Consider the following 27,059-nt stretch of genomic DNA (forward strand, 5'->3'; position numbering starts at 1 on the left):
GTTTGCAACTGAATATTAAAAACCCATCTGCATCTCAACATGGACAAGAGGTGGCAAAGTAGCAACTCTCATCTTGAACCCACACCTCCCTGAACCAGACCCCTCAGCTCTAATCTTCTAGATACACTCAGAATTATGACAGTCTTTGGTGTTTAAGTTTTCCCATGCTACTTTGTTAACAAGCAGGGCTGTAAATAATAATAGAATAATCAACACTAAAGGACTTAGTTCTCTGGATGCCTTTCATTTAGGAAAATCTCCATGTTTTATGGGAATTATAATTGCAGTAAAATGAAGCACAGGTACAAAAGATATCTTTTATGAGCCACAGTGATCTTTTAAGTGTATCTTTTCCTCAAAATATTAGATTTTTATTGTGCTTTTTCATGTCCTTTTATTCTTCTAGATTATAGATTTGGTTCTTTTGTATTTTGAGTAATTCTCTCTCCTTTGTTCATAAATGTCTTATGAATAATTTATGTCGATTACAATGGGATAGACCCAAGTATTTTTAGTATTATACCATTTTAATAAATGCTGGCCATTTTGATGGATGAGAAGGTTAAGATTACCCTGCACACAGCATCTTGTCCATTTCCTTACGGATGAGGCCATTTTCAGGTCCTGTTGTTCATGCTGCTTTGTCATATGTTACCATCAGGCATCATGTGTCCCCAGTCTGTGGTGTGGACTAGAAACTCCTCAGAGAAGGAACCACAAAGTTCCCCTGGCCCCTGCCTTTTCTTAATCAGAGAGAGTTAAGCTCACTGGGCAACAGCATTGATTTTTGAAAGAAACTTTGACTTTTCATTGTATTCTTTATAAAAGTATTAGGTGCTTATTCAAATATCCAACAATCTGGCTTTGATTTCTGATAGTACAGTATTTCTTCACAGTCAGTTCTTTCTGGGACTTTATGAGTGGTATAATTCTTGAGGAAGGTGGACAGGAAGATTTGGTATGTTGCTTCTTTGCACGGTAATCTTCACCCTTGTCCTCAGCATAAGCTATTTTCATTCGTGGCCTAGTGGTTCTGAGCATCAGTTTTGGTGTGTGACTGACCAAGATGTGAGTCCAGGCTCACTGGCTGTGTAACCACAAGAGGTTGCTTACTTGTTATCTCTGTGTCTATTACCAGATGTTAAATTAAGAATGAAACTAATCTCTCAGTTTTCCTCATTGTTCAAGTTAGAATATGTAATAGTACATTATTTTATGCATTGGTGGCTATCAAATATCTCCAGCATCATTTACCTACTTAGCTGATGTATTATGTAATAAAATGCTCCTTCTTCCCTTCCTTTCTACTGATTCTTCCTGCCCTGTTCCCTTTTGGTCTGCTCCTGCCCCCTCACCCCACTTTCAAAGGGAAGGTAGTTTCTTGTTGGAATCACTGAGGGCCCAGTCTTCACCATCCCTGAGCCACTAGAGAACAGGGTTAGTGTGACATATGCTTTGGGAAGGGAGGATGGCTGGCCAGGCCAATGAAATTTTGTGGCTGCTGATTTTATGGAGCATATTTCCATAGCTGCTCTAGCAGATTTCTCTTTATGCTTTCTTTTCTAATGATCAGGTTGTGTAAATTACCATGTTGGGCTTATCAGTGGTTGCTCTTAATATCTTGTTTTGCATGTGAGCAGAGGGCTCAAGCTCTGCTCACAGCTGTCATTCATTCTAGCCAGTCATGGATAGTCCTTAACTCCTTTATCTCAAAGCAAATGCCAAAACCTCAGAGCTGGATACTTGCTCTGGCCTTTGGCCATGGTCTGACATCCATGGTCTCTTTGTTGCGGACAAGGTTCTTGAGGAAACAGAAGGGGACTGTGCCTTTGGCAGGTGGTGTTCCAGGACCAGTCATTGACAGGTGTAGGCCTGGTGTTTTTGAGAGTCTGAATTTGTTCATCAACGATTGTAGGAACAGTCCCAGGATAGAAAGGATCGTCAGGCAGGAGGAACTGGTGAGTGGGATGGAGGCTGGTACTGGTGTGAGGGAAGGAAGTTTCTTTCAGGGAAAGTGAATAGGGAAGAGGAAGGTGTGCCTTTGGAGGGACACAGGTCTGGCTTTGCCATTAAGGCTTTAGGGTGCTGAGAGATTACCCTTTCTGATTGGTTTGTCTTCACCTTACTTTTTGAACTTAATTTATCACAAACATTTATCTTTGTTACTATATGCAGATCTAATTATTTCTTTGAAATAGCTGCATGCTGCAAATGGGTACCCTGTAATTAATGAAATCATTTAACTATAGGTATCATTAGAGACTAAATGGTTTTGTCCCCTCCAAATTCATTCATGGGAGCCTTAGATCCTGCAGAGGGCATATTTGGAGATGGGCCCTCTAAGGAAGTAAAGTGAAATGAGGTTGTAGGAGTTGATATCTGATCCAATAGGATTAGTATCCTCGTAGTAAAGATACTGGAGAGCTCGTGTGTCCATGCACCAAGCGGGCCACGTGAGGATACAGTGAAAAATTGCCCATCTGTGAACTGGGAAGACAGCACTCACAGAACCCCATCACACTGGCACCCTGGTCTCAGACTAGAAAGCTCCAGAGCTGTGAGAAAATGCACAGTATTTTTGTTGTTTAAGCCACTCCGTCTATGGTATTTTCTTATAGCAGTCTGACAGACTAATACTGATGGATATTCAAATTGTTTATCGTTTTCCCTTATGTAGATCATTAAGATAAATTTTTTTTTGCATAATATGTTGACCTGCTGGGTCAGATAATATTTCTGTTTTCTATCTTTTGTGAAAATTTCTTATTATTTTTTATGTATACCAAAAAGTTGGGAAGATAATGTAATGAACTCCTATGTACCCATTGACCTATTTTTAAAATTGTTATCATTTAAGCACACGGTTGAAAAATACCTTCATAAGCAGACTATTTATTACCTGTTTATCCTCAGCCCACCTCCCACACACTAGGAGTGGAACAGGGAAGTGCTTTTAGTTTTAACACCGAAGAAAGAAGTTCCCAAGCCCTCTATTTAAAGGCAAAAAGGAGCAGGGTTATTTTTGATTGGGTACATCTTTGTATCCTCCACCTCTTTATCCTTATCTGTACCATGGCCCCTACGTTCTCATTCCCCAGTCCTTGGGCACACAAGTTCAACCTTCCTTGTCACTCAGCTGTCTGCCCTATGTGGACACATGACTGGTAGGTCCCTTTGTTTAGCCTCAGATAACTCGGCCAACTCTTGAGCGTGAAAGCAGAGAATAGTGAAGGAGGCTTTCCAAGCCACTGCTCTTCCCTGGTTTATAGCAAAATCTGATGGGCAGCATCTCCTATTTTGTATTCTGTGAGGCTCTGTCGTCAGCTGGTAGACAAGCCCCTCTGGAGAAGGGGGAGGGGTGATGCCCGCAAGGGTTACCATGGGGACAGACAAGCTATAAGCAATGTTCAGGATCCCAGTTTGATGAGGTTTTCACAGTTTGGAGTAATTTCTTAGTCATCCATTGTGTCACTTCTAATGAATCACTGGGCATGTCTGCTGTCCAGATGTATCTTGGGTCTGCCCAGGCAGAAGGCAAATCTTAAAAGCAAGGAGGAGACTATGGGCCATCATTAATTTATAGAGAGTGTTTGAAGGTCACTGGGGTGAATTACAAGTGGCCACAAATGTTTTAGATTAGTCTTTTGCTTACTGGTCTCAAAGAGTAGCTTTGTTGCTTCCCAGAATCCTTTGGGGCTTCATATCCCTTGGGAGAAGAAGTCAGAAGGTTCCTGAAAGGAGAAGAGGGGTCTCTAAGAATTGATCACAGGGCTTGCCATCCCTACTGTCCCCTCTCACTTAGATGATGACTGTATGTAGCATGTCTGTTCTTTTCAAAGTCCCACTTTCTACATAAAATACATACACAGTGGTACCTTGGTTCACAAACTTCACAGAATTCATCCTACAATTCTGGTTGCAAGTGCAATTCGGTTGCAGCTGTGGAATGAATTATGTGACTGGAATCATGGAAAGAATTAAATTTGTGAACTGAGGCACCACTGTACTGGGCTCTTGCTTCCTGCCCCTCTCCCCTAACTTTGGAATGGGAAGATACAAGAAAGATCACCTGATTCTACCATGTTTGAAGTCTTAGGGAACTTGGAAGCCACAGCTCCCCAGAGTCCTCAGGGGGGTGTCCAGGCCCTCCATGACATGCCTGGTCACCTTCTCCAACCTTATCCCACCCCACTCTAACCAGCTGCCAGCCAGATGAAACACTTCCATTCTCCAAACCTGACAAGATCTCTCAGACCCCAGAAAGAGATTCCTTTTACATGGAATGTTCTGATCTTCCTCCTACTATTGCCTGGTTTAAATCTGCATTTCCAAAGACATCATTTCCTCCAGAAAATCTCACTTGACCCTCTAGAAGTCTGAGTTAGGTGCATCCCCTGAGTCCCATCTTTGTGTGAGCCCCCGGAGAACAGGAGGGCTGTCATGGTCCCCACAGAGCTGCTGGCCTCCAGCCTGCAAAGGAGTGTCTCACCCAGAATGATGCTCTGCACATGTTCACTGAACAAATATGCATGTGTGTGTGTGTGTGTGTGTGTGTGTGTGTGTGCGTGCGTGTGTGTGTGATGTCTGCAAAGACTAAGGCCTTTCTGACCAACCCACCAAATGGAATCTTCCTCTCACCATAGCATCTCTCCAGTAGCATCAAGCTGTGCTGGCCCAGATGTTGGACCCTTTGCCAATTAGACCATGGGATTTGCCCAAGGACAATGAAAGGGCTTGGTTCTGGATTTTAAGATCAATTGTAGCTAATTAAAAATAACTCATTGAACTGTAAAACAAGTTTAGAAAGAATTAAGATAATTAAAATATCAGCACCTTAATTGAGACCAAGCAATGAGCTTAAAAAATAAAATTAATTAAAAAACACTTAGATGGAGCTGGTAATTAACTGGGTTTTGAATTCGATGTTTTGCAGTTCCTTAAATTAATTCATTTTGGGCCTTTTTTTTCTTTGAGAAAAGTTTTGGTAAAAATTATTTTGAGAAAAATATGTGGGACACGTGACCTGTGCCAGTTGACACCTGCTGGTTTTTGTGGGAAGATGGGCAGGAAAGATGAAATTAACCTTGGGGTTCCTACTTTGTATTAGGCACGCGGTCCTCCTTAAGTCCACATGAGTCCTGCGGGTATGATGATACAAGACATAAAGGGGGACGGAGAGCTTTCCCATCTTCTGGAGATTGCTTCATCCTGTTTCCAAGGGTGTATAGAGGGAGATTAAAACTTGGAGCACAGCCTGGCACCATGACAGGGAGGCTGCAGCTCAGGGCTGCCACTGACACTCATCACTTGCTCCTATCTTCTCACCTGAGCAGTTTCCCCTACCTTATTAAAAGGTTTCTCAAATGCCACTTATTATTCATTGGGATCTCTTATCATTTTCTGTAGAAAGTGGAGCCACACATCCCTGTCCAGTACTGGTACTGAGAACCTTTCATGTGAGCCCAGTGGCTGCTAGGAAAAGCATGTATGAGAGGCCTGCATTTAAATGGAAATGAAATACTCCTCAATCCCAGTATCGCTGTTTTGCAAAAATAAAATGCATCCTGGTAATTAAACAAACCCTGACAGCTTGATTTGTTACATTTTTTTCTGTGACATTCATTTATTCTAAATAATTCACATAGTAATTAATTTTAGCAGACTTGATTTCTGTCTGGAAATTGTTAAGTATGTATACATCGTTAAATAATTGACAATTCCTATTAGTATTTTTGGTTGTACATTTTGTGTTTAGAAATGTTAATGTAGACAGTGTGATAGCACATGCCTGTAATGCCTGCACTCTGGGAGGCTGAGGCAGGAGGATCATAAGTTCAAGGGCAGCCTGGACAACTTAGCAAGATGCTGTTTCAAAATAAAAAAAATAAAAAATAAATAAAAGAAAGCTGAGAATGTAGCTCAGTGCTAAAGCTTTGGTTTAATCCTCAGTGCTGTAAAAAGTATTACCCTCCAAGGAGCCGAATGTAGTGGTACAAACCTGTAATCCTAGCACTCAGAAGGGTTATCTTTAGAAGTTTGCCCACTGCCAGGATGACAGATAGTAAGACTGCAGAAACAGAATTGACCAAATTATGGGTTGATTGACACAGTGGGGGCTTGCTGGATCCAGAAGGAGTGCACAGGGGGTGCAGTTGTCCAGGGCTGGGCTCTCCACCCTCTGGGGGCAGGGCTGGTGCTGGAGACGCAGTCCTGGGGTATACTGGCAGAGCATGCTGTCACAGCCTCAGCAGCAGTGCCCGCCCCCAGACCCCTGGAAGCTCTCCCTTAGTTTTCCCCATGACATTTCATTTTGCTCTGAGGGCATTTTGAGAACATGGTGACATCCAGGCTCTATACTTGGAATGAAGTGATACTCCACAGTCCACTTTCAAGATCAGCAGAGATTCAAGGTGATCCCAGTGCTGGTGGCATATAGTGAGGAATTTGTGTTCACAAAGCAGACTTTCCAGCACCCTCTACACCTGTCATCAACTTCTCTTTAAGACGTGTTTGCAAAATGGACACTTTGGCAGCAGCCTTCTTGGGCCTATTGAGGATTAAGTGTGGTAATCCAATTAGAGGGCTTAGTTCACTGCCTTCATGTCAGAGGTACTCAGTGCGAACTATTGTTCTTGTGATTATGATGGCTTATTATTCATTCTGGGAACAAAATACAAACCTGAAAAACCTAACAAATACATCCAAGGTGCTTAACATGTACCAGGTCTGTTGTAAGCACTTTAAGGTATTAATTAATGTAATGCTACTGACAACCAACTAGCAATAGTAGGCATTGTTATCATCCCTATTTTATAGAAGAAGGAACTAAGGCAGAAGAATCAGTCCTAGGAGTCCCTGGGCTTGGAGTCTGTGTTCTTTCCTACTGTATGTGCCTGGCTAGTTACTTCCCTTGAGATTGCTCTTTTCATTCAGGTCAACTCCCTGGCACTGTGAACACTGCACATTTGTGAAGTTGCCTGCAGAAGCAAAAGGAGTTCAAACTCTGCCCTAAAACTTATCGTGTAATGCTGCAGATTTTAGCACCCATCATGCTAAGCCACCCTACTGTTTTCCATCTCTTAGACCCACTCAAATAGAAATCTCAAAGTCTTTGGGGCACATGGCTCCTGTTGGGGAAAATGCCTCATTGGTAACTTTAGCAAGGATGTCTGGTCACAGATTTCCTGAAATCCATAAGTGGTGGGTGGAAGTTTGAGAAGGGTACAAAGATCAGCCATAGTTGTCCTTAGTGGTCATCTGGTAATCCTTCTTAATCATTGATTCAGTTTTGGAGGAGTCTTGGAAGGTAAGTCAGAGCTGGCTGAGCCATAGCCCCAGGGAGGGGTTAGGAGTGGTGGTGGTGCCAAAGGAGAAGGGAGCTGGTAGAGACTGCGCCAGCCTCATGGCCTCTCATGCCTGGCTTGACACCCCCAGGGATTAAGAGTTCCACATGGGACCAGCTAGCTCTTGCCACATGTTTCTGGGAGCCCCAGCCTCGGAGGACTGGAGGACAGACACAGGCTTCTAGGCCACTGCATTTCAGAGGATGATCTCAGCTTAAGAGCTGGGAGTGAGCATCCTGCCCTGGGGCTCAAAGCAGCCTCTCGCTTATCAGAGCCTCTTTCTCTCTGCTAAGCTTCAGGCATCAGGGCATATCACTTGGGGAACTGGCTCTGCCAGGTTACCACCTTGGGACTAGGACCATGGTGTTGTCCTTGTCCTGACTGACCTAAGAATGTTCCCTGGGTCCTGTTTACAGCTGCCACAGTTCCCACAGAGAAGAAGCCACCCTGAGTGGTTCAGGCCGCAGAAACACCTTTGAATGTTGTGTACAGGACCTTTGAGATATCCTCAGCAGCCATGTGGAGAAAATGGTGTTCAGATTTGGGGCCTAGGTGGGAAGTGAAGAATTGTGATTTATGCTGTGTGACAGCTAAAAGCCCAGTGGTAAAGTAGACGATGGTATTTCTTATAGCAGTTTTGCTGGCCCTGCTTGGAATGTCAATTTCTTAAACCAAATGTTTGTAGGGGAATGATATGGGGGAACCTCATCTCCCCTGGCTATGGATAGCAGTTATGAATGATTTACCACCAGATAGGGTTTAGGCATAGGAGCTGGGAGATGGAACAATTGCTTTTGTTCTGCAGAGAATTCTCTGGGGCCTCTTCTGTGCCAGTGATGCACATGTGCACCTCAGCATGTGGAGTGCTGATTAGCCAGGGGCCGGATACTCAGATTACTCTAGAAAACACCACAGTGTATGAACTTCTGTCTTTGGAGACCTTTTCTGGAGTTACCTGTTTGAGTCAACTCCCCTCCTTTCATTATTCCCACCCACAAGCCACACTTAATTGATTGAATTTCTCATGATCGCCCAAACATGCCTCCCTGCCTTGGCTTGTGCTGGTCTTCTTGCCTGGCTTGCCTTTTCTGTCTTTGCTTTTTCAAAATCTTACTCATCCCTAGTGATCCAATTCACATATTAATGCTTCACTAATCCTTGCCCTAGAAATTGATCTCTATTTTTCTTTCAAGCTGTTATCATTTTATATGCCCATCATGGCCCTTATCTAATTCTGCCTTACACAATAAATATTTATGTGTAAGCTTTTTTCTTCTCCCTATTACATTGTAACTTTGTGTGGCACAAAACTGTCTTGCACATCCTGAAGTTCTCTAAAAACTTAAGTAGGTTATTTATGCATATAGACGGTAGTTTTTGAACTGAAGCAAAAACTACTGTCCTTAAGGACTTTTATGTGGTAGAAATAAGTAAAATTAAACATGGATGAAATAATAAAAAGCAACACCAGGTAAATGACTAAGAGGTTATTTGGATCCTGTAAGTCTAAAGAGTTTTTTAAAGCAGTTTCTCCTTGAAATGAAAATGCTGAAGCTCTCAAAGCACAAGAGAATCACTGTCCTGATGCTGAAGAAGACTGTGTGACAGACACAGAAGTCCCCTGGGTTGGATTTTCATTCCAGTCACCACCATCCTCAGGAAACAGCACAAAATGCAAACACACGGATTGTTTGTTTCTCATTTATTTGACTAGCAATAGAAATTAAATTTTCCTGGAGGTCCTAACTCCTTTCTTCTCTTTCCTTTTGCCTCAGCCCTGGACCCATCCAAAGACCCCTGCCTGAAGGTGAAGTGCAGCCCTCACAAAGTGTGTGTGACCCAAGACTACCAGACAGCCCTCTGTGTCAGCCGCAAGCACCTGCTGCCCAGGTAAGGCAAGAAGCGCGATAGCTGGAACCTGGGAGGCTGGCTGATCTGAGGGTACCCGGTCTCTGACTGGGTGATGCTGGGAATGGGAGAGTGTAAGGCTTATGATACTATTTTGTATAGTGTTTTGTGCCTGTATTCTTGCTATGGCATGAATCTCACTTTTCAAACACTGACTTGAAAATATATTGTCATTTTTATTTATTTAATTTTTTGGTACCAGGGATCGAACTCAGAACCTTGCACTTTTGCAGCAAGCGGCAAAACCACTGAGCTAAATCCTGGCCCTAGATTGTCATTTTTAATTACCTTTAAATCTCCTACATCTTGACTCTAAGCCCTCATCTGAGCAGAAGATCAGAAAATCCCTTTGTGGTCATTACTGGGGCCCTTCCTCTTTCCTGAGTGATTCCAGGATCCAGGAAACTTATAGCTAAGAAAGCAGGGCCTGGACACTTAGCTTCTGGTTGTATCTGATTGCCTGACTGTGATAATCTTTCAAGGCTGTGAGGCCCAAAAGCTCTCTGCTCCTGTCCCTTTAATGTCTCAGGATCCACATTACTGTGCCTTTTAGGAGCATATATTGCTACTTTCTCAGGTGCAACATCTGATATCCTCACTCATTCTTCCTGCCACCTGTGATTTCTGCCTTTTCTGATGGAGGGAAATGTGGCCTCTTTTGTTGCAAATACCCAACACACTTGGGAATAGTACTCTAGGTTATTTAGCGATCTGGTCTAGTGCATGCGCGTGTGGTGTGTGTGTGTATGTGTGTGTGTGTAGACCATAGAGAGTCCATTGCATGTGTCCTCCTAGAAATCAGAATACAGGCCTTCCTAGAAATGTCAGACAAGGGATTTTTAGTTTTAAATTCAAATGTCTTTGTGAGGCAAGGACTTCATTGGTATTTAGACACATCCAGATGTAAATGGTGTCTTCCTTGGAACATTATGTTTCTGACATCACTTTTTTTGCTTACACAGAAAATGAGATCCTCGTCTCCTGTGTCTCCTGGTGAGCATAAAATTTAGAGTGGCTCAGAGTGCAGATTTGGTAGTGAGAGCCATCTAGGCTCAACGCCCATGCTTGGCCCCTTCCTGGGTATGTGGCTGTGGCAAGTCGCTTTGATTGTGAATTTGTGCTTCATCATCTGTTAAGTGGGTTTAATTACAGCACTTCTACAGGTATTTTTTGCAGGGGGGGGTACCAGGGATCAAACTCCGGTCCTTGCGCTTGTGCAGCAGGCGGCGAAACCACTAAGCTAAATCTCCGGCCCTTCTGAGGGTGTTTTATATGTGTGGTTGTGTGAAAGTTCAATAGGTAATGGTGTGTAATGTACACAAGTGTTGTGTCAAATGACAGCTGTGTCTACATTACAGTTACTAAACAATTATGATAATAATAATTATCATTGGATTCATTTGGCGGAGTTCAGCCAGAAGTCCACAAAGTTGTGTGTTCCTCACAAAAAAAGTTAATGCTCTACAGATTCTGTGTCCTTTTGCTAGTCTGACTGTGCAGCCTTTGTGGTTCTTGTGAGAATAAGTCTTTGAGGTTTAGTGTGGAGATTACAGCTTCATTTCTGCCGCCTTTTCTGTGGTGCACAGCAGGAAAGGACTAAGAAGATAGCTGCATTTCTGACAATGGGGCCTTTTCATTGTTTGGAAAAACAACCCAAAGAGGCAGCTTTAGCTGAGGTGGCTTCCCAGGGTTTGGGAGGTGATGGCCCAGGGAAGCCGTGCTGTAGTATTTGCTGTGGCTGTGGGCCCAAGGGTTCTCCTTTCCCTCTCAAGGCTGAATCACTCAGCCCACATTATCAGGCAACTGCATATCTCTTCTAAGGGTCTTGGACACTTTCCCAGATGAAACATCTGTCCCTCTGTGTTATACTTCGGGGGTCCCCTGTGATCAGGGAGACCATGTTGGCAAGTTGATTTACGCATCAATCAGGGAACTAATCTTTCTGCGAAACATCTGTATGTAACCCTCCTAGCCAAGCTGGCCCCTGAGTGGCTCAGGGGGCGAATTCTGCCCTTCAGGCAATGAGGAGTGCACACCCATGGAGAGATGCCGCACCTTCTCTAAGTGCAAGGCTCCAGACTTAGGCTGTCTTAGCAAGTGGATCCAGGCAGGACAGCAGGTGCATCCGAGAGAGAACTGTACTAGCTTTTTCCTGCCTCAGGGACTGAGTGAGCGGAGAAGCTGCTGGGTGCACACAGCTGTGACTGCAGCATTTTGGAGCTGACAAAGGAATTTTGAAAAGGGAAGAAAGAATGACAGCAGAGCATCCAGGCTTCTCTGCTGGAATTCTCCTTCATGGGGTGGTATTTGTATTTTTCATCAGAGGCTTCAGCTGAACTCATATTCTTTTTGGAGAAGTTTTCTGGAAATTTTTTGTTTTACTTCTTTCTGCTGTTAAGCAGTACTGAGTGGAGTTGGGAGGAGGTGGGCGTGTGTTAGTATGTTCATCCTTCCTGTTCTCCAAAGGGGTCATTTGTGCAAGAGAGAGCAGTGTGAAGGCAGCCTGGAATCAAGAAGGCACTTCTTGAGTGACTTTTAAAAAATGTTCCACCCCACCCCACCCCTTTTAGGCAGTACTGTGAATTGAACTCTACTACTAAGCCATGTCCCCAGCCCTTTTTAGTTTACTATTTTGAGATAAGGTCTTGTTAAGTTGCTCGAGCTGGGTTTGAACTTCTGATCCTCCTGCCTCAGCCGCCTGAGCAGCTAGGATTACAGGCTTGTACCACCATATCTGGTACCAGTCTATTTTTATATAATGATAGTTGATGCTTATTATAAAACATTAAGTCAGAAAAGCCAAAAGAAAGAGGAAATAGGTAATGGTAACATTATCTAAAAACAGTAATTAAAATATTGTTATATATTTCTGTCTATTCTTTTGGTCATAGGTTTTTTTGATTATTTGGTTAACAAGCAATTACTATACTGTATAAAAAATTTATATTGGGTGCTTTTCAATTAATATTTGTTCTAATGAGTATTTTATGATCCCATACATTTACATATATGTAAATGTTGATTATTTAACATATTATAAAAATTAAAATTATACAAACCTAAATATAAGAGGAAAAACTATAAAACTTTTAGAAGAAAACAAAATGGTGAATGAGGTTGAGAAAAATGAGGTTGAGAAAGATTTCTTAAGTAGAACACAAAAATCATGAATAGTTGATGCAGAAGAAAAAAGAATCAACAAATTTGGTTCTGTTAAACTTTAAAAAGATACTTTTATAAAAATGAAAAGAATGCCAGGTGGGGTGGCACATGCCTGTAATCCCAACACCAGGGGGCTGAAGCAGGAGCATCACTATGATTTTGACACCAGTCTGGGCTACATATCGAATTAAAGCCAGCCTGAAACACAAATGAGACCCTATCTCGAAACAGACAAACAAATAATAATAAAAAAAAATAAAAAGGGAAGTCACAGTGGGAAAAATATTTGTAAAACATATTCAAAGAAGACTTGATTCTAAAATATACAATGAAAGCATGTGTACACATAAAGATGGACTGGTGAATATTCATATCAGCTTTATTTATAATAGCAAAAATGTAGGCTATAATCCAAATATGCATCAGCAGATGAATGGATAAACAGATTATAGTGTATCCATTACAATGGATTACTATTGAACATTAAGAAATAGGCTTTTGATACATCTAACAACACGGATGGATCTAATATTTATTTTGAGTGAAAAAAAAACCTCCTATACCCCCGAAAAAGTATATACTGCATGATTACCACTGACATGAAATTTTAGAGAACACAAGATTTTAGAGAACACTCATCTGTGGTGACAGAAGGCAGATCACTAGTTTCCTGGGAAGAAGAAGATGACAGTGGTCGTTGGTCTGGATAATAAAGAGGATCCTTTGGGAAACAGTGAAGTCAAGCTCTGGTGTTACACACCAGAGATCCCACTGGTAAATGGGTCTGTTCGCAAAAGAAGAATTCTTGTTATAGCACTGTATGATTCTTCCTGACTTAGTGTGTAAGTTAGCTTTTTCCCATTGCTGGATAAGATACCTAACACCCACAAATTAATGGAGGTGAGCTTTATTTTGGCTTATGGTTTTCAGAGGATGGTTAATTAGCTCCAAGGCAGAATGGCATGGTAGAAGGGAATGGCAGAGGAAAACTTACCACCCTATGGCTGCAAGGAAGTGGAGAGAGGAGGAAGGAGCTGGGGACTAGCATACTCCCTTCTGGGTCATAACCCAATGCTCCCATCTCCTGACAGCAAGTCAGCTACAAACTCTTCATTGTTCCTTAATGAGTACAGCACCCCCATGATACAATCACCTTCCAAATACATGAGACTTTTAGGGGACATTATAGTTCTAATCCATAACACTTAAGTTTCAAATATTTTCTGAGACCTGCTTAAGAAAAACATTCTGTTAGGTGAACAGTGATGGCAAACCTTTTAGAGCTTTCAATGATAACAGCCCCCTGCTGTTCGTGTGGCATAGGTTCACCACCGTCTTAGGGTACAGGGCAATAGACAATCCTAAAACTTGTAGAGGGCTCTGCACTCAGGGATTCTCTGCCAGTCAGGATGGCTAGTTCTGATTTTATTGTTCTATGTAGGTGGCAGATTGGGATGGGGGTGGGAGCACCCCTACAGACTGCTGAACATTGATTTTACCTCTCTGCCGCCATTGATTTTCATTTGGAGAATGGAAAATTGAAGCATTTGTTTTAAGCCTTCCAGACAAGGCACATTCTCTAGTTCTGCAAGTATATTGTGAATGGGAGGAAAGGATGTCAGGATGGAACCTACAATATCTAAGTGTACCCTTCAAAGCCTTGGGAAACAGTGGGAACTCATCTATTTTTAAATAAGGAGAGAGACGAGATGGCCCAACTTCCCAGAGGGCTGGGCTTCTCTAATGTAATGGCCCTTCATCTCTGCTTCCTAACTATCTGGAATAACAACTAATTCTCCACACTAGCAAAGAATTCAGATCCAGTCGAGGCTTTTGGTACAGGAGTAGACCAATCTGAGAGCTTTTTCTCTTTTATGTGAACTTGAAAAAAAGAATCAAAGTGTTTGAGGTCAGAGAGAAGTACATCACAGAATGTGCCTCAAATACCAAACTCTCAGAGGATATTTGAAAGGATAACAGCTATTTCATCTCAGTTTTGTTTTACAACAAAGCACTGCCTCTTGCTACAGGGGGCTTTGAACCGGTTGATTATACATACATATATCTGCTAGGTTTGGAAGACACATGGCCACACAGAAGGTGTTTGATTCCTAGGTGCCTAGACAGCTTTCTGCTGTTTCACATCTCAAAACATTGCCAATTACCTGTGTCTGATTGTGCCCACATCGGTTACTATGATTTTACAGTGATGTAGCTCAGGCCTTTTCTTCAGTGGGCCCATGTAAGGCTTATGTTCTGTTTTAGACTCAAGACCTTCACTGACCATGTTCTAGGTTTAGGTGTGGTGCTAATGAGAGCTTGGTGGTGTGCCTAAGCTGACTGTAGAATTAATGCAACAGCTTTGGGTTTGCTCTCTTTGGAGTTACCTTTTTAAACAGAAAAACTTCCTTGTGATTGATTGATTGATTGATTGATTACAAATACATACCTTAGGTATATAATTCAAACCAAACATGCCAAATACATACCACTTAGAGCAAGAGAGGGAAGGAAGCACTTCCTGACTACTTCCTGTGTACTGGACCCACTGTATAGGGATCTTGCTGATTTCTTACAGCAATCTGCCAGGTCTGAGTTATAATCTTCATTTTCTAGATGGGACTGTTTCAATTCCATCTCTAATTGCCCTGATGGCACAGGCCGAGTGCACGGCAGACTGGGAACCATACTGGCAGTCTCTCTCCCTCCAGTCTCCATGACCTTCCCTGTGACGTGCAACTGCCTCTACGGAGGCTTGGGGAGAGCTCTAGGAAGGCCAGTGTGCTTTCCACACCGCCAGAGCCACCAGCCAGTGTGCTCCTGGTCCTGGAGGTGCCTCCATGAAGAACCTGGGGCCCTTTCCTCCTAGTCTCTGTTCCTTGTTAAGCAAGTGGTCTGGGCCCAGGCATTGAACTTATTTCTTCCCCAGTAATTCCCCAGTAATTCTCGACTTGTTAATCCCCTTTGTGGTTTTTCAAACCACATGTCACTTTAATTGCTTTAAATCCATAAGACTTTTTTCTAATCAACAGAAATATCATAGGGGCCTTCACTGAGCATGATTTTATAACTCATGCAAGCAACTTACCTTCTCTGTTTCTTTGTTTTTCTCTCTGCAGTAGAAGGTATTGATTGGATTATCTTGATGAGAAGAGCAGCAGAGAATATGAGGCAGTTCATGATGGAGATGAGAATAATTGCTTGGAACTTTTAGTTCCTTGGGGAGGGAGACAGAATGAAAAGCAGATATTTCATTGTACAGAAAATCCAGTGGACTAGGTTTACATAGAGAGGGAGAGAGAGAGAGACAGAAGACCAAATGCAACACTTCTGTCAAATATGCTCTATGTCTACCTTGTCCTATCTTGCTTTCCTTTTTTATTTTTTAAATCATACTTTAAGTACCATCTGAAGCTGGAGATAGGTGGGACAGGCTTACCTGAACAGGGCTTCCAGTCAGTCTCCGGGCCTCCTGCCTGGTGAGGTAGTTTCTGGGTGTGGCCCTCAAGGACCACAGCCTTTGCCCCTGAAGCTTTTCATCTCCTTTCCTAGGTTCCCAGGTCCCACTGGCTTCCAGAGGGAGCAGTTCCTCTTCCCATTAACTCCAAAGCACTTCATCATTCATTGTCTTTTTTTTTATATAGCCATTTTCTATATGTAGAAGATGGATGCTGTTTTATGATTGAATCCCCAGCATATGTTTGTGTCCAGATGCCAATAAGCCCTGCCTCTGTAGAGCTGGGAATGGCTACTTACAGGGCCAGATGTTGGGTAATGACATCCTCTCATTTCCTACCTCCATTTCTAGTACAAAGCACTCACTGTACTACCTAGAATGGTGGAGCTGCAGCTGTTATGTTTCTGGATATCCTTCCACATTTAGGAATGCAGCACAGACTGACATATTTTCTGGGTCAGATTTATGTGCATTGGAAAGAAGAAGGTGAAGGGGAGTGTGCCTGGGCTGAATAGAAAGCCACTACGTGTGTTTCCATCTGGGGTTGGGTCTGGTACCACACAGGTGTAAATCATATTAGCACATCTGTCTCTACACCTTGAGAAATAAACAAGCTTGCCACCCCTCTGCAGTTCACTGAAGATGTTGAAATCCCCAAATCATGGAGACTGAAATCCCCTGGGGACACTGTAGCATTCTGGTAGATCAAGGCCTGAGCGGCCCCTCCAGAGACACATCATCTTCTTGAACAAAAGTTATTGGAAGGGCTGGGGATTTAGCTCAGTGGTTCCGGCACCTGCCTCAAAAGCGCAAGGTCCTGAGTTTGATCCCTGGCACCAAAAAAACCCACAAAAAACCAAAAAAAGTTATTGGGTTGGATTTTCCAAATGTTACTTACACCAGTTTTAAGTTTCTCACATCTCTTTCCTTTTTCTTTGTTATTGATAAATCTGCAGTTTCCTTTTTGCTGCTCTGTGAAACTTATCAGGATCCCAACTCTCAGGTTTTCAGATTAGACATTTTATATCAGATTAATTAAACCAGTTAACCATGAAAAACATTCTTTAACGATATCATCCACCATGGTAGGACCCATCTGGGGCACTGACTGTTTGGATTCTGGTACCAGAAGATGGGCTCAGGTTGATTTAGATGGACATTTAACATGATCTTTAGAAAGACTTGTGTTTGAAATTGAATGTTCTTAAGCTAATGTTCTGACTTTAGTGTTCCTCATGGAGTAGGTGGGCAGAGGGCAGGCCTTGCATGCACAGGACAAGAGAAATGAAAGTTATTTAGTTGGGGAAACTTAGTACCTCTCCAAGGCTCTCTCTTAAATGATTTTTTATAGATACTCAGGGAACTTGATGCAGCTGTATTGTTGAGTAATGAAAGGCCCTTGCACAGCCTGGCCTGTGATTCTCCCAAAGCTGGAGGTGCTAATGTAGCAGGCCTCCCACTGAACTGCAAGTCTAGTCTCCTGGTGATGTGGACCTGATAGGAAGGACAAGGCCCTGGCTCACACATCCTGAAGCCATGAGATACCCCCCAAATGGAGAGGATGGTGGTAAGGTTCCCTACCACTCTGGTGTGGAACTGCATCTCTTCTTTTGGCAATTACCAAGGGATTCTTTTGGTGAATGTAGTGATGGTGATGAAAGGCTTTAGGGCTTGAGTCACTCTTACTGTAACTTAGGATCAACTCAGAAAGCTGCTCTCAAGCACTAGTGATGGTGAGTTAAAAGTCATTAATTCACATTCCACTATGCTGGATTTTATATAATTCTTTTATTTAACATATATTTATAGAAACCTTCCATTTGCTGGACACCGTGCTATGCTTTTGGAATTCCATGCTGAGTAGATGTAGTCTACCCCACAGATACTGAAATCTTTTGGAAAAGACAGGTGAAACAAAATTAAGTATCTCACCACTTGTGATGACGATGAAGTAGCATCAGAGCAGGGTTCCATAAGAGCTACTTCAGGCTGGTTGTACAAGGAGGACTCTTGGGGAGGGGAAGAGTGCTAAATGCCAACAGGCAAAGAGTAGAGGGATGTGTTCTCTGAGGAGAGAAAAGTCTCAGTGAAGGTTCTGGGAAAGGGTTTGCTATGCTAAAGGAAGTAAGAAGAGGGAGGGGAACCAGTGACCCACTGGTATAAGGCTGCAGGGGAAAGCAAAGGCTAGGTCCTGCAGAGCCTTGAAGGCTGTAAAAAGCAGGTTTGGGTCTCAGACCAAATATATTAGTGTAAGAGGGAAAGTGGTAGAATCCTGTGGCTTAGGGTAGAGTTTTGTAGGGAACAGGGGAAGGGGACGTTACCAGAACCTCTGCAGTTAGTCCTAGTCTCCTGCGAGCCACGGCAGCACACGGCAAATTACAGGAAAGGTAGAAAAATGAGACTGAGGAGAAGCTGAGCTTTGGGTCTGATCAGTGCTGCCCAGGGCAGCAAAGACAAAAACCCCCTAGCTTGCAGCACCTTTTATTCAGTACAAGGGAAATAAAGGTAACAAGTGAAATGCAGAGTTCAATACTTCACATTGGGATAAACAAGGTGTAACAAAAGACTGGGGGGGCAGTGGAAATCTAAGAACAACGAGGAACTATGCAGATGAAGATTTGGTTCCTTCCTGGCTTCTCCCGAAGGTGTGGTCTAGTCCTGGAGATTACAGCACTGCTGGATCACTGAGATCTCAGTTGTGACCGGAGGCCAAAATGCAATTATATCTGGAATGTCATAGCTGGCCTGTGGGCAGGAGAACTAGGCCTACTCAAACGATTTTTCCCTAGAATTATGTAGCATTGCTCCCAACAGAGTTTCCTTGAATTCTTGCTCTTTGGTCAGACTTGGCGTGTTTTGAGAGGAGTTGGAGGGCTGAGTGGGCAGGTGGAATGTGTTTGTATGTATGTATAAAAATCCTAAAAATTTCATGAAGTTGTAATCTAGTAGAGGAGGCTAGGTATAAAAATGTGTGTGATCTACAAAGTGTAAAATCCCATGAAATAATTGAAAGTCCCCATTTTTAATTATGGTCACATTTGTAATTAGGTTTCATGAAATTGGGAGAAGGGAAAACCAAAAGAAATCATTCTATCGTATTTTGCCCCTGCTGCTTCCCCAAAATGTATGACCTTTTTACATGTGTGGTTCATTCATTTTATCCTAATAACTGTGAAATGTTAAACTCATTTTAGTTCCAACTTTGAAGTCTAGGTCTAAAGTCTCGTTTAAATGTCTAAATGTCATGGAAAGGAGACATGGGTGAAAGTCAAAGTACAATTCATCCGCAGGCAAATTGCTCAGCAGCTGCAAAACTGTGAAACCAACATTATGTGCTTCCAAAATACCCTGGTTGGATAGGCACAGGATAAGCAGTAAGCATTCCTATTCCAAAAGGGATAAACACATCCCAACAGGACAAACAATATTAAATCTCAAGGCTCAGTAATAATCTTCTTGGACTTGATGGCTTCCCTCTGAGGCCCATTTGGGTGGCGCTCCTGCCCTCCTGTCCCACCGGGCAGGGCAGGCTTCTGGACCCACTCAGGTGGTGTTTGTTAATCCCCTGCCCCAGCTTTGCTGGGGAAAGGGTGGGTCCTCAAGGCACTAAGCAATGTTGCCTCTAGTGGCTCTGCACCTGGGTCTCACAGCCTTGGCTCCCGGGGTCTGGAATTGCCCTGTGGTGGCTCCACCCCTTGGGTCTCTGGATATTACCCTACTGGGAATTCTCCGTGGTGATGCAGAGAGAGGTGGGGCTTGCACTGTAGCCTGGGGATATGGGAACCCTGAGGATTTCTTACAGGTTATTCTTCCATTGTTTTGGACAGTAGCTTCTGGCTTCTGTATAGATGAATGATTAACCCCCCTGTCTTCACAAATAGTGCCTGGTTTCTGTTAAGGTGGCTGGTCCATACTAGGCTCCTTAACAAAGGGTTAGTTGGTCACAACTCTAGCTTTTTCACCAGAACATTTCTCATTTTTTATGATATGGATAGGCTGAAAATTTTCCACCTCTTTAAGTTCTGCTCCCCTTTTGATGAACAATTTCATCTTTAAATCATGTTACTATAAGCAGTCAAGAGGAACCACACCATTCCTTCAGCACTTTGTTCACAGGTATTTCCCCAGCTAAATATCCAATTTCATTGCTTGCAAGTTCTGTCTTCCAAAAACATGCAGACAGAAACACAGTTTAGCCAAGTTCTTTGCCATTTTTTAACGAGTGTGGCCTTTCCTCTGGTCTCCAATAGCATGGAAACCATCTATGCCTTCATCAGAAAAGACATCACTAATTAATTCCTATCAAAATTCTGTTGAGGATTACTTAGGTCTTCTCTAAGAAGATTAAGGCTTTTTGTACTACCCTCCTCTTTCCTCTCTGGACCTTTATCTGGATTGCCTTTAAAGGTCCATTCATAGCAGTATAGGCTCTTTCTAGCAGGCTCCTCAAAACTCTCCCAGCCCTACCCATTCCGAAGTTCCAAAAGTGCCTCTGCATTTGTACATATTGTTAAAGTAATGCCCCGCTTCTTGGTATTAGACTTCTATATCCATTTGGACAGCTATAACAAAAATATCCATGTACTTGGTGGCTTATAAACAAGAGAAATTGATCCTCACAGTTCTGAAGGCTAGGAAGTCCAAAGTCAAGGTGCGAGTGTGCCTGGGGCTGGTGAGGTGCTGTTCCTCACAGACGGCAACTTTTCTCCACATTCTTAGGTGGCAGGAAGGACTAGCCAGCTCTCTGTGGTCTCTTTTACAAGGCACCAATCCCATTCATAAGGGCTCTGGCCTCAAGACCTAATGACCTCTCAACTGCCCCACCTCCTTGGGCCTTAGGATTTCAATGTGTGCATTTTGATACCACAAACGCTCAATCTGTGGCCCTTACCACACTCCTCCTCATGCATGTCATGCACATGCCACATGCAGTGCCCAGATCCCCCATGAGGATACTACCTGCTCACGAGTATCTCTTGTGCCTAGTTGGCTTTGTCACTCTTTGGATATTCGCAGCCTGCTTAATGGATGAATGAATCAATTAAGAGAAAAGCTGAGGTTGCAGGGCCAGGATGATGCGCTTAATTAGGAGATCAATGAACTTGAAAAGTACTGTTTGGAGTAAGGGTGAGGCCAGTTGAGAGCAGGGAGTGTATCCATTTTGTTTTGTTTCCTGTATAGCCCCTACCTCATTCCTGGGCAAACAGAAAATGCCTGTGAACCTCCCCAGGGATATCTCGAGGTAGCACCTCAGTGGAGTAGGGAAGTGCCTGTGTTCTGTCTAAGGAAGAGCAGTATACCCAGACATTGTGTCATGGCTGAGCCGGGAGACTATTTCTTTACCGTCTTGTATCTTGGTCCCCCACCTTCCCTGGACTAAGTGGCATCTAAAGGTCAGCTCTCCTCTGGGACCATGGTTAAGATGTTATTCATGCTACTGACCCCAGGAATCTCAGAGTTTTAGGGCTTCAGAATGGCCTTTGGTTCTGCCTTAAGGAAGGAACAAAGAAAAACAAAGGGACACATTGACACCTACTCTGCTGACCATTTCCATTTGGCCCTGCACTGCACGGCTCTCTATACCTTCTGAGTCTTCAAGCACTTTCATGAGTGGCCTAAATTCACCCTTAAGAACTTCTGGGGTGAAGAAACCTGCAGGCTCTAGAATATCTTTTCATTCTGACTTCTCTCCCTTTGACCCGTGGAATTCACCATTCCAACCCTTCAAAACTGGAGTAAATATTGCTGTCTAAAGTCCATGTCACCCTGTCAGCCAGAAAGAAGCCTAAGAAGGTACCAGGCAGTATTTTTCTCTGTCTTCTCTGTCCTGAGGAAAAGCCAGTAACAGAGGGACTAGGTGGTGAAAGGCCCAAACCTGAGAAGGGGCTTAGGCCCTTAGTTGCTGCTCTCCACCATATATAAGCCCAGGATACACAAACAAGTTGGTATATGCTGGGGCGACATGGGTTTCCTACCAATCTAGCTGTTCCCCTGCTTAAGCACTTTCTCCGAGTGCCATTGTCTTCCCCCGTGTTATGAGAGGCAGTGGGCTCGTTACTCCTCATGGCCAAGTTGGTTATCTGTGGTCTTTGGGCTGCCTGCAAACAGTTTACTTCAGAGATTACTCAGGGTTATAGCTGGTAGAAGTAGAGCAGAAGATGGGGAAAAGGAGTAGTGCTTCTGCAGATTACTGCCATGGGGAATGTAGATACAATGTTTCTGTGAGGCATTTTGGCTTTGTTGATTGATCTTTTGATTCAATTTTGGAGAATCCCTATCATGGAAACAAATAGAAATATACATAAAGATTTATGTGTAAATAAGGATGTTCAATGCGCTTGATTACAATATTAGAGAACTGGCAACATTTTCTTATAGATGACCTTTGCTCCAGATCTGCAGTATTGGGAGCCTCCCTACCCAGCCTTTTGAGATAGTGCCTCTGTCTTTGGACAGGTTGAGATAGAAGCACTTTTTCTTTTGGAAACTTCTATACATTAGGTAATGCCCTGATGTATATCATTGTGACATATGGGCTTACTATTTCCTGTGCCACTGGATTCTTGAGCACTTTGTCTCTCCCTGGGAGGCAGCTGAATATCCCACTGAGGATAACTTGGAGTGGCCAGTAATAAAGAGTTGCAGTAACCTGTACCTGCAGCCTCAAACACAGGGCAAAGATGTACACAGGTGGGATTTGAGCTTGAGAAACGGTAAAAGGATACTGCAAGAAGATAACTCCAACAAGACCAAGGGAGCTAGGCTTGGTTCATGGCCATTTTTCCAGAAAAGTCCTAGCCAGGGAGGGCACCAAGGTGAAAAGGAGCTTCCCTGAGGCTCTGTTTTCTCTTCTCCTCAGGAACTATAAAGAAAGCTTTTAGAGCAGAGGGTGGGCTATGATACAGATCTAGCTACACCTGCCTCCTGCTGTGCTGTTGGTGAATGATGGTTTGTCAGGAATGATGTTCTACCTGCATTCCTCAAATGGCATATCTCAGTCAGCATCCAGCCTCTCTCTAGCCCTGACTCTGCAAGCTGTCATGTCCCTGATGCTGTTTCTGCTCTATTTTGCTGACTTGTTTCTTCTTAAATCAAGTCACATACAGTGCCCCCAGACCAGGATTCTTTATTCATGGTGACTAGAAAACAAATATCAAAGTTTTTTTTTTCCTCTCACCAACAGTCATCCCATGATAATTAATTGCCCTCATGAAATGCAAGCAAATGTTTTCTAAGATTATAGCATCAAAATCCATGGTGGAATTGCAGGTACCACCCTCCCTGTATACCTGAGCTTGCAAACACTTAGCTGGAAGCTGTGTTAGCAAAACCTCTAGCTGTTGCTGTGACTCCTCCTGTGAAGAGGCATAATTATGAATGTTTAAAAAGGGGACACTAAATGAAATTCCCAGCCCTGAGCTTGCTTGATTATTATTTGCTTTTTTCCAATTAGTGTGACCATTGCTAAAGATTTCCTCTAAGGTCTCGGGGCTAGAGATAGACCTTCTTTTATTGGGCCAGTGAACAAAAAAGAGCAAGAGAACAAGAAATCAAACCATAATGCCAAAGGTCAGTGAGTAAAAGTAACAATTTCTTTTCTGTTGGGAAAAACAGAAAGAAATGGATTTTTTAAAACCAAATATATCACTAACCGTTATCCTAAGGGAATAAGGAAAGCTCAAATGTTCGTTTACATTTCCCTAAGAGTGTGCCATTACACTGCTTGCTTGGGGATTTTCCTCAACAAAGCAGAATTTTCAGTGGGGCCTGTGAATGCCCGTGTGTGTGTGTGTGTGTGTGTGTGTGTGTGTGTACATGTGAACAGTGTTTACATATAGCCCCAGCAGCCAGGCTTGTCCTCAAGCTGAGCTTTATGTTAAAATCCACCAAATCCTCTGCCTTCTAGAGCCCTTTTTGCCACTGGTTGTGGTCTGTCACTCCCTTAATGGAAGGGGATTGCAGATGTGGTCTCCAGCCAGTTAGTCGCATTTTCTTAATCACCTCAGCCTGCTAATCTTCGTTATTAAACACAAAACACTGAGGGCATCTGTGAGTTTAAGACCAGAGGCAGGACTGACCAGGATCCCTGGACATAAATGTTTGGCTTCAAGTCTAAAGAAACCTTGATTCAAGTAATGTCCAGAACTGTGTGAACCACCGGAGAGCTGGGTTGTGATCAGGCAAGTTCCTTTTTTTAATTCTTTGCCCACTGACCACGCTGTTTGCTTCTGGCTCTCTTAAATCTCAAATGTTTTGAGGGATTCTTAAATTCAATAGCAAATTTCTTGGCATATAGAGATTTTCTTGGAAAAATTAGTAAGTCTTTAGTGAGTCTTTGGTCTCTAGAAATATGAATATGAACAGAGCCAGTAAGTTAACACTTCTTCTAAATAAATTTGGCTTTCTAGTAATTAAATATAATCATTATACTTAACACTAATCATTAAATTTAATTGTGTTATAAGAAATACATTTAATGCAGTGGTATCTTTGAATTATTTACTCAATTTCTGAGACATGGTAGGCATTAATAAGTATGTGTTGAAAAGTAAAGATTGTCTCCAGATTCTTAACCATGTTCAGAATGTTTATACCTGCGGTTTTGATAATTTTGTATGAATAGAGTCTTTCTATATGAATGTGAAAATTTAATTCAAATAGGGTAGAGAGCCCACCTCTTGTTTTCGACAGAAATCTTGGAAGGATTTCTAAAGAAATAGGGCATATAAATTTGGTTTTAACTATATATATATATATATATATATATATTTATTTAAAAATTCTGAAAATACTTGGCTTTTTTAGATTTTGAACAAATTAGGCTAGCAATAAAGTGGTTATAAGAGAATCAAACAGTAGAAAGACATAGAGTCACAAAACACAAGCTATATGTTTTATATCCTTAATCTTAAGTCTCCTGTCTCATAGAAGGTGTGTTACTTATTAAATCATTTTTATGCTGTTTATATGTTTTTATGTCATTTTTAGTTTGTTTATATGGGTACATACAGTGTTTTTAGGATGATTGAATCTTCACTTCTATAGAGTGCATCCCTCACCCCACCTTCTGACCATTCTGCAGCCCAAATGAAGGGCAGGTTATGAAGTCCCAGGTTGAACCAGAATCTAGAGGTTGATATTCAAGTATCATTAGAGAAATATTTGTGCTTTTGCAATTGCATGTACACCAAGCACATATTGTTTTGGCGTCCCTCTAAGATTTCTAAAATATCTGCTTTGCTTATGAGTTTGAAGGCACTTTAGGAATTAGGCTCAGGGCTGGTTGGGAAGCATGCCCATGGGCCAATGACTCTTCGCTTTCTCCTTGGATTTGTGTGTCATTGCTGTCGTGTTCAAGCCTTGGTTGAGATGAATTGTGATCTTCACCCTCCTTATCTATACCAATCATAATGGGGTGAAGCCACATGGGGCTCTGGTTTTCCTGTGGTTGACCTATCATTTTGAGTCAGTGAATATCCTCCATCCTGGTGCTTGGAGCTCCCCTTATGAGTGTGAGATCCTCCTATCAGCCCAAGTCTGCCCAACAAGCTTCCTCAGCTCCTTCCTCCAACAGATTCCCTTGCTCTGCTATAACTTTTCTCCCTGTTGGGGCCATTGGAGGAATAATTGAGTTTCTGTAAAAGGCTTAAAACAATTCCTGGAGCATTATAGAAGCTCATCCCAAGTCATGTTAGTTATTACTGGTAGAAGGAATAGTAGTTATATCAGCTCAGCCTAGTAAGTCTTTAGTAAATGTTTAGCGGCTGTCACTAATACATATTTGTACTTTTAAATATGAAGCTTCTGTAAACAGCATATCTTTTGTACCATTTAGTACCTAGTGGCACTTGGGATACTATCTGGCAGGTAGTAATTATTCTCTTTCTACAGTTCTCTTTGCCTTGTTAGGAAAACTGGACTCCCTTTGGACAGAAACTCATGTCTGGGACCTTACCCATTTAAAAATGAAGCAGACTCTTGAGCCCACGCATGCCAGGATAGAGAATCTGTCACGTGGAAGCCTCGTTCATCACTGTAGCTTTTGTAAATGGCACAGGCCTTTATGCTCTTCCTGTGTAATTTTATGACAGTATAATGACTGAAATAACCCTAACAACAGTAGAATTATAGCATCATTTTACATGACAGATTATTTCAATGGTTAACATATTTTTCATTTCAATTAACATTCATTACTTTGTCTCTGGTTCAAAATAATCACCATGTCAACTATCTGAGTATCTTCCATCCCTGCTTTAGAAGCAATTAGTTTTGATTTTGCAAACAAATTCAATTTTACTTTTGAATGGGCAGTTTGCTATTAACATAAAAATACAATGCATGCAATCTTTTTGTGCCAGCAAACAAATACTGTCATCACTGAGAAGAGATTGTTCTTTGATGGATTTTCCACACCTCTGAGCTGACAGGTCCATCTTAGAGATCTGATCAGAGAACTAAGGCAGGACAGAAAAGAAGGACTGGTGTATGCCTGTTTTCCCACCTATAAAATGGGAGCAGTAATGGCATCTGCTCTCAATGTTGCCATGTGTGAGGAATAGGGAGACACATTTAGGGTGTCTAGGCTGCTATATAGTAGTTATGAAGAGCGAGTGGTATGCTACTGCTATTATTCATTATCTGGAGTTGCTTTACTTCCTCACCAGCTGTTCATGTGCAGAGTAAAACAGTTCTGTCTAAAGTCAAGTAAGCATGGCAAAATGCACAGTGTACAGAATAAGATGAATGGGGCTTTTCAATTACTGACAGAGTCAACAATTCTAATACATGTATTTTTAGCAGTCATCCATTCCTACTCCCCCTCTTGTCATTAAAATAATTTTGACACAGATTGCTGAATTTCATTCAGCAGGATTGTGTCCAGAAATCTATTCTTGCACATGCATTTGCCACTGAAAAATTACCTACCACCTTCCACCTTCTTGTAGCTCCCCTTTAGGAGCACCCAGTAGATTGAGGAAGATAGACCTACTATATAGTATTTGTCACCACTGGGTTGGAACAAGTGTAGTGTTGGAACAAACACTGTCATAGTTAACTTGGCCTAGATTGAGGGTCACAGGGTCGGGAAAGATTTCACCTAAGGCAATGGATTCCAATGTTGAACAAGGAACTGACATTTACTCTGCAGGGAGAATGCAGAAGGCCTTTAGACATTTGCATGGCAC

General features: G+C 42.5%; 1 protein-coding gene across 2 annotated transcripts in view; it reads left to right on the forward strand.

The window, feature by feature from the left end:
* Spock1 (SPARC (osteonectin), cwcv and kazal like domains proteoglycan 1) overlaps nt 1-27,059 on the forward strand; it is a 527,108-nt gene that overhangs the window by 350,757 nt on the left and 149,292 nt on the right. For both annotated transcript variants that reach the window (XM_087194726.1, XM_087194725.1), the window contains exon 4: nt 9,119-9,233. In XM_087194726.1, the coding sequence (XP_087050852.1) occupies nt 9,119-9,233 (115 nt within the window). The remainder of the gene's footprint in view (nt 1-9,118; nt 9,234-27,059) is intronic.

This window comes from Heterocephalus glaber, unplaced genomic scaffold (assembly GCF_053883595.1).
Source record: "Heterocephalus glaber isolate CG9 unplaced genomic scaffold, H.glaber_assembly_v1.0 deba00001606, whole genome shotgun sequence".
Taxonomy (NCBI): domain Eukaryota; kingdom Metazoa; phylum Chordata; class Mammalia; order Rodentia; family Bathyergidae; genus Heterocephalus; species Heterocephalus glaber.